This window comes from Pomacea canaliculata, linkage group LG1 (genome assembly GCF_003073045.1).
Source record: "Pomacea canaliculata isolate SZHN2017 linkage group LG1, ASM307304v1, whole genome shotgun sequence".
Classification (NCBI taxonomy): domain Eukaryota; kingdom Metazoa; phylum Mollusca; class Gastropoda; order Architaenioglossa; family Ampullariidae; genus Pomacea; species Pomacea canaliculata.
The window spans coordinates 4,430,404-4,446,121 of record NC_037590.1 but is presented as its reverse complement, the minus strand read 5'-3'; the positions used below and the strand labels follow the sequence as shown (position 1 = coordinate 4,446,121).

The window sequence follows — 15,718 nt, the reverse complement described above, 5'->3', positions numbered from 1 at the left end:
CATTCTACTCAACCAAGCCACTGACCACAGAAAAATGTAAACTCATAAACAATAAGCTGAAACGCTTTTTACTGAGCATTTGCAAGAAGCAAATAAATCACAAAGCTTTAAATAAGAACATACATAAAGAAAAAAAAAGTATGAAAAAGTGGAATGTCAGCAACAGTCTGCATGGAACATTTTTATGCAAAACAAACATTAAATAGTGAACTTTTTAAGCACTAGAAAGCCTATAATACTATACATTTTTTGTTTAAAAACCAACTTAAGCAAAGTATGATCCAGAAAACATGTCATTTTAACTCAAAGCATTTCAACACTGCAAACAGTGACAAAACATGAGCTAAATCCCTGTGAAGCTAGAAAAACAACAGCGTGGTTTTCAAGAAACACACCTATTCCCCACTGACCCCTCCCCCCTAAAAGATAAACAAAACTTAGTATGACTGCCATACTGAAAACAGTAATGCAGTCTAGCATTCCTCTGTTTTAGTCTTAAATATCTGAATAAAATTTTACTTACTTTTGCTTCAAAATGTTTCGAGCTTTTCTTAGTTAAAATAGCTCGTTTTTTGATTATCTTAAGTTAGCATCAATCATTCCAGTTATAAAATAAAAAAGATTTATCATGTTTTTCGAATGAATAGTCAGATATATGACTGTCATTTATTTTGACACCATCAGGCCTATTGCATCTAAAGAAAAAGATCAGATGAAGGTAGGGTTTCAGAAAGAAATTGCTATACCCCGAGAACACAGGGCCTCTCTTTTTTCTTTTTATTTAAAGTGATGTAGCAATATTTTAACTTGGGGGGGGGGAGCCAAAACAAACATCTTGACTTTCAACCAACACTTTTAGCAGTTGCACAGATGGAACAGCAAAGCTATGAACAACAGAAATTTAGTTTATGACAATGCTTTTGCATTTCCTAATAATACCCCAAGCACTTTAGTCATCAAGTTTTGATCAGCTTAAACAAAAATGCAAAGTAAGCATGGGTGATAAAATAATTTCTGAGAATTTTGGTCCTGAGATGCAGTTTTATAGCAGAATAAAAAAAAAAAGTTGTCTACCTAATGTTGTATGCTCTACATATAAAGTCAATACTTGTGCGTATTCAAGATGATTTTTTTTTTTTTTTTGATAAACGTGACACAGCATGACAAGATCCATGTGAGCATCACTTTGCTCCAAAGAAAAAAGTAGTAAAAATGTGTGAAAAAGTCATATATAGCACGTGTACTTTGTGAGACCAAAATGTTTTCTCATTGCACAATACAAGTATACAGTCAATACATAAAGAGAAATAGAGAGCATCTCTTAACAAAAATTGAAATAACAAGAAAAATACATTTATCTTTGGGAAAAAAGCTTTCTCTTGAAAAAAAGCATACAAAGTAAAGAGATCAAACATCAAGTTGCACAGCAAAGGGTTCTGGAAAATAAGGGGAGGGAAAGTGTAAAGAAGACTTGAAATGAAGGTAAAGAATGAAATAAAACAGCACTACTAAAGTGAAACCGATTTACTTTATGAAAAGGTACAAGTTACAATATGGCAATGAAACACAGGTTAAAAGATAAAAATACATTGTATATTTGAATAAATAACTGAAGAACCCTTATAATATAAAGAGCTAAACCAATTAAACTTTAAATACGAAGGTTAAAAAAATGCAAATACATGCATGCACAACCTCTCTCCTCTCCTAACATTTCAGAATTTTTAAAAAAGGGGAGGGGTGAATTCAGCATCAAGTCAACCTGACTAGTGTGTGTGTGTGTGAGTGTTGGATCAATTGGCTTTCAGGAAATGGAAAAAGATTTAAAATGTCAACATCTAGGTCTATTCCATTCAGTGATATGCATTTTGAGGGATGGGTAGACAAAAACATAAAGCTACTTTGTACCAGTGTGCTATATGATCTGCAAGTGAGTGGGAGTGTATGTACGCCTGCGTACATTCACATGTATAATGGGCTACTTTGTGGTATTTCAAAAGATAGAACAAATGGGTAACCTTCAAAGTACTCAAATAAATGATAACAATGAATAAATAAACTAGAAGACACAGTCTAGACAGCAACTAGAGAAAAAAATTCTTTGTTAAGTGGAATGTTTGCATGAGACTGTCTGCTGACATAGCATGCAATACAGGGGACCAGGAAAGATTCACTGCTTAATTAAATAAAAGCAATAAAGATGGTAATCTATTTTGGCAGCAGACAATTAAACATTTAAAGTTTGATCCAATACCATTAAAAAACACTGTAAATTTTCTTGAAAATGTGCAGTTTCTAGCAGTTCTGGAAAAAAAAAGTTTCAAAAATTCTAACAGGGTGAAGAAGGAATTGTTACAGGAGAAAACCTTAAAATCTAGGTCTCTGGCAGGCAACATCAAGTTTAACAATATTCAAAGATAAAAGTCTTTTATTGTAAACAATTTCAGAATAAAAATGATCTAATTACATATATTGTGACATTATGGTCACAATTTGCTCTACAGCAAAAGGGACTTGAGCTTTATGTTCCAGGCTGGGTTTCTTCTTTTTATACACAAAAGTGTCCATAAGACTCACCCTGTGAAATATAGGCAGTTTTATATAGGGGACAAATTTTTAATCTTTTTTTTTTTAATGTGTAAAAGTGTCCCTAGTGCTCACTCATTTCACTTTGTGAAATTTTGGACACTTTTATGTGGAAGAGGTAATACAAATCTTCACGGAGATGGATCCAGAACAGACAGGCAATACACTGACTTTCTTCAGATCACTTTGCTAAACCCTTAGCTACTGCAGGTCTGCAAGCACAAATGCATCTTGACAAAGACAATTCATCGTACCTAGTTTTGTTCACAGCCTAGTCACAATTTAATGATTTGCCCGTGAATTGTGGGAATATTAAACTGAGGGTGCATGATGTGTATAGAAAAATATTTTTTAAAATGTTGCCTAGGTTTCACTTTTAGGGATGAGGAAGGTACTTGCAGCAGAGAAATCTTAAAAACCCTACAAAATTGGAGAGCTGCATGCCAATTCAGCAAATTAAGCAGATAAGCCACAAATGAAAAAAATTTCCTTTGATTATTAGACCTCTCCAATAAGCTTTGAATTGACAATTTAATAATAAGACTTTGTTGGTAAAAACTGTAATAGATTAACAGACTAAATATGAGAGTTCAGTTAAAAACTAAGTCTGGTTTAATGGTCACAGCATCTACAATAAAGATATAATGCTTATTCACAGAATCAAGAGTAACACGATCACAAAATAAGAAGAGTTACATGCTAGTAATTCATGCCATGCCTGGTTCTAAGGTTAACATAAAAATGTCATTGAAAGGAAGCACTGCTCAAGGACCCATCACACAGTTCCCTGATGATATGGTCATTAGTAGGTTTATCCATCAATAAAGGCTATCAATAAAAGTTCTCAATGCACCAAGATATTTCCTTGCTTAAACCTGAATTTATACATTCAAAATATACTAATGCAGCACCATTTGAACACATCACCAACTCCAGCTTTGGTTTTGGCTTGATATGACAGCATTGACAGCTTAAAAAAAAAAAATACAAACCCATTTTGCTATAAGGCATGAGTAGATCATTTGTTCACAACCTTAGTTTGTTCCTGTATGAACAGGTTATTAATAATTACAACAAATACTTTTGTTTTGGTTTTTTTTGTGATAAAAATTATTGAATATGACTGGACAACAAGCTTTGAGAAACCAACATTTACAACGTGTTTATAAAGGAAATGAACAAGGTCTCAAAACTGAAGTATTTAATGCCAACACATAGCCAAAAGAGCTAATATAGAAGATATTACATTTATTTTAAATTAGGTGTTGCTGGTTCGTTGTTTTACATTTTTGATGTCATACATTGCAGGCTTGACTCATTATGAGTATTAAATAGATATAGAAAATATGTACTTCTTATATATGTACACATACAACTGATCCCCCAGTAACACTGGCATATCAGAACATAAAAAGGTGATGATCTATGTGTACCACCTGATTGGCCAAATACTAATAATGGCACACTTGGAAATGTAAAAGATCTCTAGTGGGAAGCTTCCCCAAACAGTTTTAGGCAGAAATTTCTGGCAGTATCTAGTATATCTATGATAACTCTGATTTTACAAGAAATAAAATTCATTGTTTCAGCCAAAGAAGGTTCAAATAATACAATAGTTTATCTTAATACAACAAGAAAATGCTATGCAATATTAAATACATGGAGACATTCACTGTCAATTTTTTCTCTCTTTCTCTCCCTCAAGACTTGCTCAACTTATCACATAAACAGAATGCTTTACATTGTATCTGGACTTGCAAGGTACTGTAAAAACAGATACAGGTTAAACATCCTGGTCAGAAAGACTTCAGTTTATAACTTACTTTATGACAGCTGATAGGCAGAATCGGAGCCCAGTTTTGTATTATTTCATACCATATAAATTCCTAAATATTTTACAAATAATTTACAAGACTATTCAGAGCCTTAAAACAATTTATATTTGAAGGCAAAATGTTGACTGTTTTTGACACATTGTTATTGTAAAAATGTAAATAAGAACTGCAAAACATGACATTAGCAGTCAGTGACTCAGTAATTTTTATATATTGTCAGAGTATTAAGCAAATAAATACTCCAGCTCCCTCCAGTCTGTGAAGTCAAATGCTTTTCTTCCCCTACCCACCAGCTCCCATGTTATACCTCCAAACTTTCACAGGTAGACACACATTTCTCTGCCAGAAACTTAACTACAAATTTCTCTGTGCATGAAGACCAATGCATGGTCATGGAAAGCTACTTTGGTAGAATAATGACTGGCAGCAGAAGTCAGTAAGCAATCAACAGCAAAGATGTTATATTTAAAAATGGAGGCTGAACCCACCGCATATGCAGTTATATAACCTATTATTTATCTAATGACTGGTGGATGAGAATGGCTATAGCTGGCCAACAGCAAATGATGAGAATGTATTTTTGAGTCTGCGTACATATGCAAAAAATTTGACCAGTACGACAATTGCAAACATGAAACCTATCTTTTGGCATGTTTTTATGACTTACATAACTGTTTACTAAATGGTTATTGAGTATTCATAATTTATCCCTTTGTCAACGGTATCTTGCAAATAGAAGTGGCAGTGCAGGTACTACTTGCAAAGTGTAGCTGACTTTACAAAATATGAAAGAAAATAATGTCAAACATAATCCTAATGGTTAAAAATAAATGAAAATGGTTTTCTGACTAACATTTGACAGTGCCACCAACATTTAGTTGAAATCAAAAACATATTAAAGATAAAGCCAAACAACAACACTTACCAGAAAACATTTGTTTAAATGCATATACTGGGTGACTGACATTGAATAGAGATGTAAGATGTATTTCCAAAATACAAAAATAACACAGTAAAATAGAACAAAAGTTATCGCATGGATGGAGATAAAGTGAAACATCAGTAAAAGTCGGTTTGTGAGATTCTTCACACATTTTGTAAGTAAGGTCATGGGTAGATAGGCATTGTGCAAAAATAGTTCCAAAACGTGCATATTTATGTAATGCATTCTCTGACAGCTATGCATAATCACAAGTGACATCTGAACAAAAAATTTGCTTTTAAGTGCAACCAACTTCGACATATCTATCACATAAAAAGAAATTATCAAGCACTGTGAAAAAATTTCAACATAAACATAGCATACAATTACATTTACTTAATGACTCCATTTGTTGTGAACAATCGATAGGAAGACAATCGAGAGAAAGAAAAAAAAAATAAAATTCGAAGCTAGTGTGGAAATATACCCTCGTTGTTATGCTTATTAGTCATATCATGTGGTCAAAAAACAAACTTCCTGCTAATGAAGATATAAGATAATTTTTTATGACTGGATAACCTTTATAAGATGTAGCCTTTATATGTGACTAGTATCATAGATTAAAAATACAAATATTTTGTTTGAGATAGCAGTTACAAGGCAGGCACTAATAATTTGCATCTGACAAATGGTTTCTGGGGATTATTTGCACATAGGAAGGAGAATTGGTAAGCCCCTGCTAAACAAGGTAACAAGAAGTGGTAATCTTTGTTGATATTCTGACATCACTTCAGCTGTGAATCACTTAGAAAAAAGGCCATAGTTTCCCCCAAAAAATGTTTGTTTGTTTTGACATTTTGGTAATAAAATGCATGGGAATTTTATTGATTATTAAATCAATAAGAATAGCATGAAGGTAATGGAAAACCTGTCACAAATCAACTGCTTGTATGGTGCATGCAGAATGTAGGCTTGGTATCTGTTGTTGCCATGAAATAGCACAGCTGACCAATAGCCAGCTCAAAATGCTAAAACTGTTGAGGGTTCAATGGCCCTCCCTTCTGAAGAACTTTGATTGTGATAGGCAACTCTTTCAGTTTAATATCCTTTGTACCTGTCTTGGTCTGAAACAGAAACACTTTTCCTCATATGATAAATTGAAAAAGTACCCCTGATTTTTAACATAAATATTGTTTTCGCTTAAACATAGTGAAAATGCAAATTTAAAATCAAGTACACATGCACATATATACAAATACTCCTGAAAACATAGGTGTATATGTATGCACTTACACACAAACACATGTATACTAAACACAACCCCTATACATTTACCAGTACAAATCAGACATATTAAAAACAATGCAAATATTTGGTAAAATGTTTCAAAATAGCTAAAAGTTGTTAGCACAGAGGTGAAAAGTTGTCAGCTCCTTACATAATAATAATAATGTGAACTTTTAATGAGCAGCATCATGACCAAGATAGATCGCACTCTCTGCGCAGACCAATAATGATAAATGAAAGATAACAGCCAGTCGACGGTGAGGTACGTATAGGGACACTGAACAGCATAAAGGTGAGGTACAAGAGTAGAACGTAAAGCAATAGATGAAGGTATGAAGGAATATAAACAATGTAAGATGAAGTCGTTACATGACAGTTAGCATGACAGTATTGCAAGGGAATTAAGGATAGTAATTCAGGGATAGTACTTTGTGAAAATATATGTTTTCTGAGAGCATTTGAATGTAGCCTCGGAGTCTAAGTGGCAAATATGATGTGGAAGAGAGTTCCACTGCTTAGCACCACAGAGGGAGATTGCCCGTTATCCGTATGTGACTGTCTTTGTGGGAGGGAGGATAGAATGTGCTTGTCTGATAATGAGCGAAGGTTTCAGGCAGGAGTGTGGACAGACAAGATTTCAGTAAAGTAGTCGGGGGAACGGGGGGGAGTTGCCTTCAAAGAATCCCTAGCATAGAGCTGAGAGCTTGTATATTCTAGTTTTAACTGGTAGCCAATGAAGAGAGTACATAAGTGATGTGACAAGCAGCTGAGTTCTGGACTTTCTGAAGCTTATGAATGAGGTATTGTGGACAGCCAGCAAAAAGACAGTTGCAGTAGTCTAGTTTAGACAGAACAAATTAGCAGATGAGAATTTTAGTGGTTGAGATGAACAGAGTATGGCAAATGGAGCAGATCTTCCGGAGCTTATAGTATGCAGAACTAAAGATGTGAGAAACACGTTTATCAAGCGACATGTCAGCAGACATTATGTAACCTATGTTAAGTGTTGGAGTTACAAAAAGAAGCTGAAGTTACCCAAACAAAGATAGGCAGTGAAGGGTAAGCTCTGGCTCTCCTCTTTAAAAAAAATTAAAGCTTCTTTTTTTTTCATCATTTAGTTTTAACTTGTTGAGGGTCATCCATAGTCTAATATCAGAAATACAATCTTGGATGCTCTAGATGAGGAGAACAGCTGGTACACACCTGAGTGTCGTCAGCAAGGGATTGATCAGATATAAAGTGAGATTGAATTAAAGTAGTACATAACCCTGACACTCACCCCACCCCACTACAATCCCTTTAATCTAAATGACAGTATTACTGCCTTACTTTGTCAGCATTCTGTAGGTAGCCAAATTCTTCCATGATTTCATCCATCAATGCATTGGAGCAAAACAGCTGCAACACAAATTTTATACTCAAAGTTTAGGCAGCCAAAATAAAAACTGCAAGCCATACAATGTAGAGGATGCATAAAAAAATAAGAATTTATTGTTTACACACTTTATATCAAATATCATTTGTTGATATACCTTTTGATAAAAACTGCTTTGTTAGAATTCTGGTGTGCAATCTGGCTTCTTGCAAGAAACATTTTTGGTTTTACGACAAAAGATTTTGTAAGACATTCTGCTGAAATACAACCTAGCACTTAATAATGCCATAATATAATTTTTAAAATCATCAAAATATTGTTGTCAGTCAAAAGTCTATCAATCAGAGAGCAATTCCTAATTTGACAGGGATCAAAAGATGTATTTATACCTGAAGATACTGGCCTGAGCATTTCATAGGTTCTTCAGGTGAAACCACAATATTTTCTTGTGAGGCAAGCTCAGGAGGCACAAAATGGATAGCCTGTCCTTCAGCATTATGAAAAATAAAGAACCGTCCCTTCCCCAGACGTCCTCTGAATAAAAAAGCAGAGAAAACAATATCATCACTCTTGAAACAACAAAGTAAAAACTGATAAGCAATAGAAAGTAGCTAGAAGACGTCATTAATCTATTATCATTATGGGACTAATTTTCCCAACAAACTGCACAGATATTTCATAAACTCAATTTCACACACAAAAAAGAGGTAACATAAGAATGACTTGAACCACCCATAGAGTTCAGACTTTTGAAACCTACTTTACAATAAGAGGCAGCAGCTCAGCAGCTTCTGAGTCAAACAGCAAATGAATGGCATCGATGTTAACAAAGACAGGCTGCTCCTCATCTGGTGTCACTAGTGTGCTTTCTCCAGGGGTTGGATCTTCCTGCTCCCCATTAGCATCAGCTTTAAGGGTGCTGTCAGGCTGCTCAATCCCAGAAGTAGGTTGCTTGATACTATCCTTGTTTTTAGGAATGTCCGTTCTGGGTAAGGATGATGGGGCTGAATCACCACCACCTTTTTTGTCTCCAGATCCAACTTTCTCCCTTTTTCCTTGGAAAACCTGGTTTTCTGCTTCTCCACCTCCTACCTGAGTGCAGATACCACATCCTGTCTTTCCTTTTCCGGCTTCAGTCCTAGATATAAACGAAGCAAACAACTCTCTTCTCACAACTGACATAAATGATGCACGATTTTAAAAACACTGACTTATTTTATCTATTTAATTAATTATCACATATGAAAAACAAATCAAACCAAAACAAGATTATGTGATGACTCTGGAATAATCCAATTCCCTTGAAATAAAAAAAAATGCAATTAAATATTTGCAGACAGACTTTAATTTTTCAAGCACTTACAGTGCTTCCTCATTCATGTTGAACCATGCACAAAGTGCTGTGACATGTCCAAGATTAGACCCATCTCTTTCAATGCCCTCATCAACCAACTGCACAAGAGAGGGGTTGCGATCAAAGATGGACTGGTCTCGGGCCAAGTCGGTGATAAAATATGGCCCGACCCTGTAAAGAGAAATGACTAATGAAAGAAAAAGTGATCAAATTTTAAAAAAAGTTACAAAAAATGTTCACATGCAGATCTGTTTTACCGAAACAAAGTTACTTATGTCAGATAAAATGGCACACACACAATGAAATCAGATTCAGTGACATAGCTACTTAGTTTATTAATTGCTGAACTTGGTCATATACTATTCATATGCATATATATATATTGCTCGCAGATAACAAATGATAATTTTAGATCACACAAGAAAAGAAATTAATGAATCAAACCATAAGACACTGTCATCACAAATTTTTATGCTTACATACAAATTACAATAATTTTAGATATACAAGAAAGAGAATAAATGAATGAATTAATAAATAAGACAGTGATATTGCTGGTCTCCTTTGTGCTTGCCTATTTTCTTTCTCTTAAAAAAACGTATTTTTGCATTGTGAATGAATATGTGAAGCACAGGCAATCTGATTCAAACTCATTACTTTCACTTCACTTACATGAGGTCCTTTGCAAGAAGTTCTAATATACCTGCTCCTTTCCAACGCTGTGCTGACTTAACTTCTTCGTCGGTTACTCCAACAATCTGTTTAAGAATGCCAATGAAAACAATTATTTTCTAAAATTACATACAACATTTGGCACTTTACACAAAAGTTACTAAGTGACAAGCCTTCTATTAAGATGCAACCAGATTATAAGAACCAACCTATATCTCAGACGGTATAAACCATCATAAACTGAATGGTACCACTGAAAACTCCATCATCAAATTAACACTGTATTATTGTTAACGATGCCATTTAACAAAGATGAACAGATTAGCCATTCAAATCACAATGATGGGGAAGTTTTTGCTCGAATGATAATGGTATGTTAACCTTAATACTGACCTGCCTAAACTGAGCCATCCCATAAGGCGTGTCTAAGTCAAGGAGCTGTGGTTCTTCTGCAACTAGCATGTGCTGAATCCGTGACTTTCCCATTCCATCTAATGGCTGGTGCCATGGAATGTGATCACCAACATGGAGCACATTACCTGTCAATGGTCATTCCGGGTTAATGTGAGCTTACCTAGGTCTCAGCTTTAGGTTGAGGCTATTTAGAAGGTACACTTCTCAGTTTAGAGAATCTACACTCAAAGGTACTAACTTATAATAACTAAGGTCATTTGTACAGTGCATTGATTTGTATATTGGATGAAGCAAAAACTGTATCATCCCTGTTTAAGAAAAAAGCAGGAAAATTGCAGTGAAGTAGAGGTAATTAATGTTATAAACTGAACAACTTTAGACAAGATGGCCAAAATGAAGTATAGGATATAAAGAATCTTAGTGGATGAAGTGGTCTATTGGTGGAAAACAAACTTGGCAAAGGTATAGAAGAAAATCCAGAACTAAATAATGCAAACAGCACCGATCAACAAGAGACACCAAAGTGCACAGGCAAGGCAAACAGATGGAGCAGTACCCTTCAGCCAGTCAGGTCAAATGACATCACTCTTTGCACAAGACAGCAAGACAAAAACAGACCAGTGCTATGTTACAAAAAGCAAGAATTGCTGGTTTTGTACAATCTATTCCCTTTGTCACTTCTAAAAGGGGAAAGGAGAGTGCAGCTGACAACAGGTCAATGAAAGAGGTCAATGAAATAAAAAGCCATTGCATGAGATACTTTATAAACAGTCTTTTGTTGATGTCCGGTGCTTCATTTCTCATCTGGTGTCACTGCACTGGTTGCTGGGACAAAAGTCTTCCTTTCGTAACAATAGCTCATTAGCATGAGCTCTAAATTCTGACTGGCTGCATCCTTCACAACTTGACAATAGAAGTTACAATTAAGCCCAACACACATATGCTTTGCATCATCCCTTCAAAAGCAGCAACAACAATAGAAAAATATCAAATTTTTTTTGCAAGCTAATACAGTACTATTTGCTATAAATCTGTCAGGAATTTTAAGCTTAACTACATTTACCTGTCAAAATACATTGACAAAATAACTCACCTGTATGGAAAACATATGCTGCCAGTTTATTCAATAGAGAAGTTGGCCACATGGGAGCTGTTTGCTCTCCTTCCACTTTTTTCAACCGAAATGTCAGCTCAAAACCAAAGCCACTTGGCATTCCTCTTCCAGTATAGCTAACAAGAAGAAAATGGAAAAGATGTAAAGGAAAATGTCAATGACTAAGATGAATTTATGTACACAGCAGCAATTACACAGTTAGTCATCTGTCACTGGTCATTGAGAAATATATTCTCTCCATAGTAAGATGTCTAAATATAATGCAAAAGGAATAATTAGATCAATGCAGCATTAACCTAGTCATGATGACAGGAATGGAATCAGCACACAGTATATATTGATTTTTTTCTGGCACCAATATGAGCATGTTTGCACAGAAATTTCCTTAGTGCACAGTTGTCATAAAGAGAAACAAAACTGAGCTTATCAGCCCTCACAGAAACTTGTGTTTCAGCAAAAAGATGTTGGGTTCTGTAAAGACAGATTTTCAAAAGACTGCTTGCTGATAAACTTGCTATTCTCAGATGAAAGCACCATAGGCATTCTGAGATGTTCCTCTATGCATACATTTCCCCCTTCCCCCAGTAAATTACAACCCCTCTTCCAAAACTCATTCTTGCAAGTACATGTGCATGCATTCACAATCTGTGAATGCATGACCACTTCAAGTCTGTAATATGCCTCAGAAGTAGACAAACTGCACCAAAGTACAACTGAAAAGTATATACTAATAATAAACAAAATACTGAGAAATCAATAAATCTCAGTACAAAATTGTTGACACAATGGGTTACCTGTGAACTCTGTCATCCCCATGCAGGTCAGTAAAGCCATATGTGATGTAATGCCAATGTGGTGGTACACCGAGGTTCTCATCACCATCATTAGAATACATACTTATGTAATCCAGAGGATGTGGTCCCCCAAGCCTGAAACATGGCGGGAAAATACTGAAAGGAGTTGTAAAGGCAAAATAAAACTGCTTAGACTCTTGTAAAGAGTAGGATCAGTTTGAATCTTGTCCATTTTCGTGTCTGTTCATGTGGAAAAAGTTGAACGTTTTATAGGATGCTGTATTTAATAAAACTTACACTAGACTCTTTTGTTTGTTTCAATGAAGTCTCATATTTTGATGACGTCAACTCAATCCCAGTGCGAGCCGATGCAATGATATGGTTGGAATTGCTCATAGCCATCTTGATTGTTATCAGTACTATATATCACTAATCCAACTAATGACACATCACCAATCACTTGAGTTCAAATCCTAACAATGACCAACACTTCCTATCCCTTACTGATGTCACAAAGCACACCACAGCCTTATCACTGCCATCACAGCCTTTGCTATACCTTTAACAAAAAAGTACCTATGTACAATCATTACCTTTGTTCTGTTTCAAAAAAAGTGCCTGAAGTCTGAGATTCTGCACTCTTTGTGGCATATTTATATATCATAATTAAGACTTTAAAGACACATCTAAAGAGCAAGATCTCCCAACTAAGTGGCCATGAAATGGTTCATTGTTAATAGCCCACAGCAGGTAGAGAGACAGCTGATCCCAACTCTTTTCTTCCATTAAAATTCCTTGAAAAATAAAAAACTCATTCACATCTGATAATTAGAGTAGAGGGACCAGTGTAAGCTTCAAATCTACAATTTTCAACTCATCAACCAAACACATTAACCAGAATGCTAAGGAGCATACCTTTTCTTAATGGACAAAAAGAACATTAATTATGAAAGAAAAAAAGTAAAGCATATCCTGTAACACTTCAGTTGCTGGGGAGATGTTAAAGACCATACTTATTCTGGGGGCCAACATTCTTGTGAAGAATGTGTATCTGCTCTCTCTTGCTGTCTTTCCTTTCCCTTGCCTCTATGGGGTCATATATGAATTCAACAACAGGGACAATTTTAGGGGGATGGGATATTGGGACAGATGCTGTGGAATACAAATATCAAACCAGCTTTAATCACTCTGCTGTCTGTAAGATGGTTACATACCTATACCCAGAGGCGGCGTTAGGAATAAGCAGGGCCTGGGGCCGACCATCCGCGCGGGGCCGGGGTAATTGAGTACGTGTATCAATATCCCTATTGATATGATGCCGGAAGCACTGATTTATATACAGTTAGATAGGCTGGATCAATTTTGCGAAATAACGAACGAATTTAGTGTTTTAATTGTTCGTAACCTTTCCCACCGTTTGTGACAGTAGCGGTTTTTTCTTAAAGCAAAATAATATGGTGACAATAACATAAAACTGCTTGTTATTATTGTCGGGTTTAACGTGAAGACATGGGTTCAATAATTTGCTTAATTAGAACTTAGAAGTGTTTTCTGAAAGTCATTTGTTTTGTCACAACTTGTTTAACACAGCAAGCAATAAGTCATAAAGATGACCTCGGGGCTGAAGTGCGGGGCCTGGGGCGGCCGCCCTATTTGCCACCCCCAAACGCCGCCGCTGCCCATGCCACATACGAGTATTTATTTATCTATTTTAGTAATTTGGCAATTCCTAGCAGATGTTTTTCCCAAATCTGAACATTGTTACAATTATTCTTCAAAGCTATGGAAAATAGTTTATGACTTTTTTTTAAACATCTCTCACAATTATATTTTAGCTAAATCAGTCTGCTGGTTATTGAATTAATAAGACAAAAGTAGACTATCTATGGCTATCACCAAAAAGGAAAAAAAAATGAAATTGATATAATCTTCAGCATCAGCAATTACTGCTTTTATTTTAAGCAGTAACAGAATCTTTAGGTGAAGTCCTTGCCAATAATTCTTAAAGTGAAAGCTGAAGCTTTGCAAACTAATAAAGATAGCAAATGCTGTAGAAAAGAAGCTGGCTTTTGATTCTTCTTCCACTTGATTACCATGTCATGAACATTGTTCTACATTAACAAAAAGGACAGTTATTTACTAATACTATTAAGATATATGCATTCTTTCAAGTTAAACAGCTTTGGTTTAACAGCAAAAGATTACTTTTCAATATTGAAATCAATAATAATGATCTGTTGTTACTTGCAGCCAATCATCCTGATGTGTTGTGCCTTGATCAATAGGAAATCATTTTTTTCTGCATTGTCATGTGGAATGAAAACCCTAACTATCTTATTGCCTACTTTTACACAAAAACTGTAGATGTAGCCAAAAGCCTTGTCTTTGAAAACTGTAAAAATGTTAAATATTTTCAACATTATTCAAACCACTATCCTAAATCTAAATTTGCACTGCTACAACACAACTATTCTTTAATTAATAATTTATGAACAGAAGGGCTGCATTGACACATATAATCCTACATTGACAGAAGTGCAGAAAATCTTAATGAAGGTCTACTGCTAGAGACATCATTAAAATGTTTGAATAAAATTAACAGCAGGGTGCAGACAACTACAACACATTTATGTTATTTTTATGTCATTCTACAAATAGCAACACAAGGGACTGGCAAAAACAGGTTTCTGCTATGATTTTTTAAACGCTTTGCATAATACGGTAAATTAAACTTTTAATTGTTAAAAGCAGTAATGTAAAAAAAAAATAATGAATCTATTATAGGACTAATTTAGCATCAATCAAGATTAAAAATCAAAATTACTTTTTAAATGTAACTAGAGCATTTTCATGTTATTTTTCTGGATGCCAACGCCTGCAAAAAGTTGTCATGACCAATCCCTTACAACCCTATTCATTAAATAACGAAAACTAACAATCGTTAAAAAATATGAAAAGAAAACATTCGATTGAACTAAATGCCTGTATTAATAGATAAAAACTAGAAACAAAACAATAAAAATTGTCTCAAAACGGCACGAGAGCTTGTTTGGCAAGTCAAGCTGACATTCCTCAGTAATGAGTTGGCTTTCGTTATCCTAAAGACGTACCAGTACTTCATAACAGCCTCTGCCTGGATTGGGTTTGGTTGATCTGGATACAAAAGCATACAGGCACGATCAATAGCTTCAATTCCAAAGCAGTCCAGATCATTAAGCTCATCATAGCCATCAGCTGATCCTTCGCTTGAGCTATCTTCCTCTAGGTCTCCTGGAAGAGAACTTTCTGGTCCGTGGTCGGTCTCTGCCGTTTCGAACGTCTGCTCTTTCCCTTCCATCTTCAACTGACAAATATATTAATAAGAG

At 35.1% G+C, this 15,718-nt stretch overlaps 1 protein-coding gene across 1 annotated transcript; it reads right to left on the bottom strand.

Annotated features, from left to right (window-relative positions):
* Positions 1-52: 52 nt before the first annotated feature.
* LOC112558267 (suppressor of fused homolog) lies at positions 53-15,710 on the bottom strand. Its single transcript, XM_025228627.1, has 10 exons — positions 15,464-15,710; positions 12,354-12,488; positions 11,539-11,675; positions 10,425-10,570; positions 10,032-10,117; positions 9,369-9,530; positions 8,766-9,143; positions 8,395-8,539; positions 7,960-8,028; positions 53-6,467 (listed from the first exon to the last, which is right to left on the bottom strand). Exons 1-10 carry the CDS (start codon positions 15,688-15,690, stop codon positions 6,372-6,374), a joined length of 1,581 nt encoding a protein of 526 aa, XP_025084412.1. The 5' UTR covers positions 15,691-15,710; the 3' UTR covers positions 53-6,371.
* Positions 15,711-15,718: the final 8 nt, after the last annotated feature.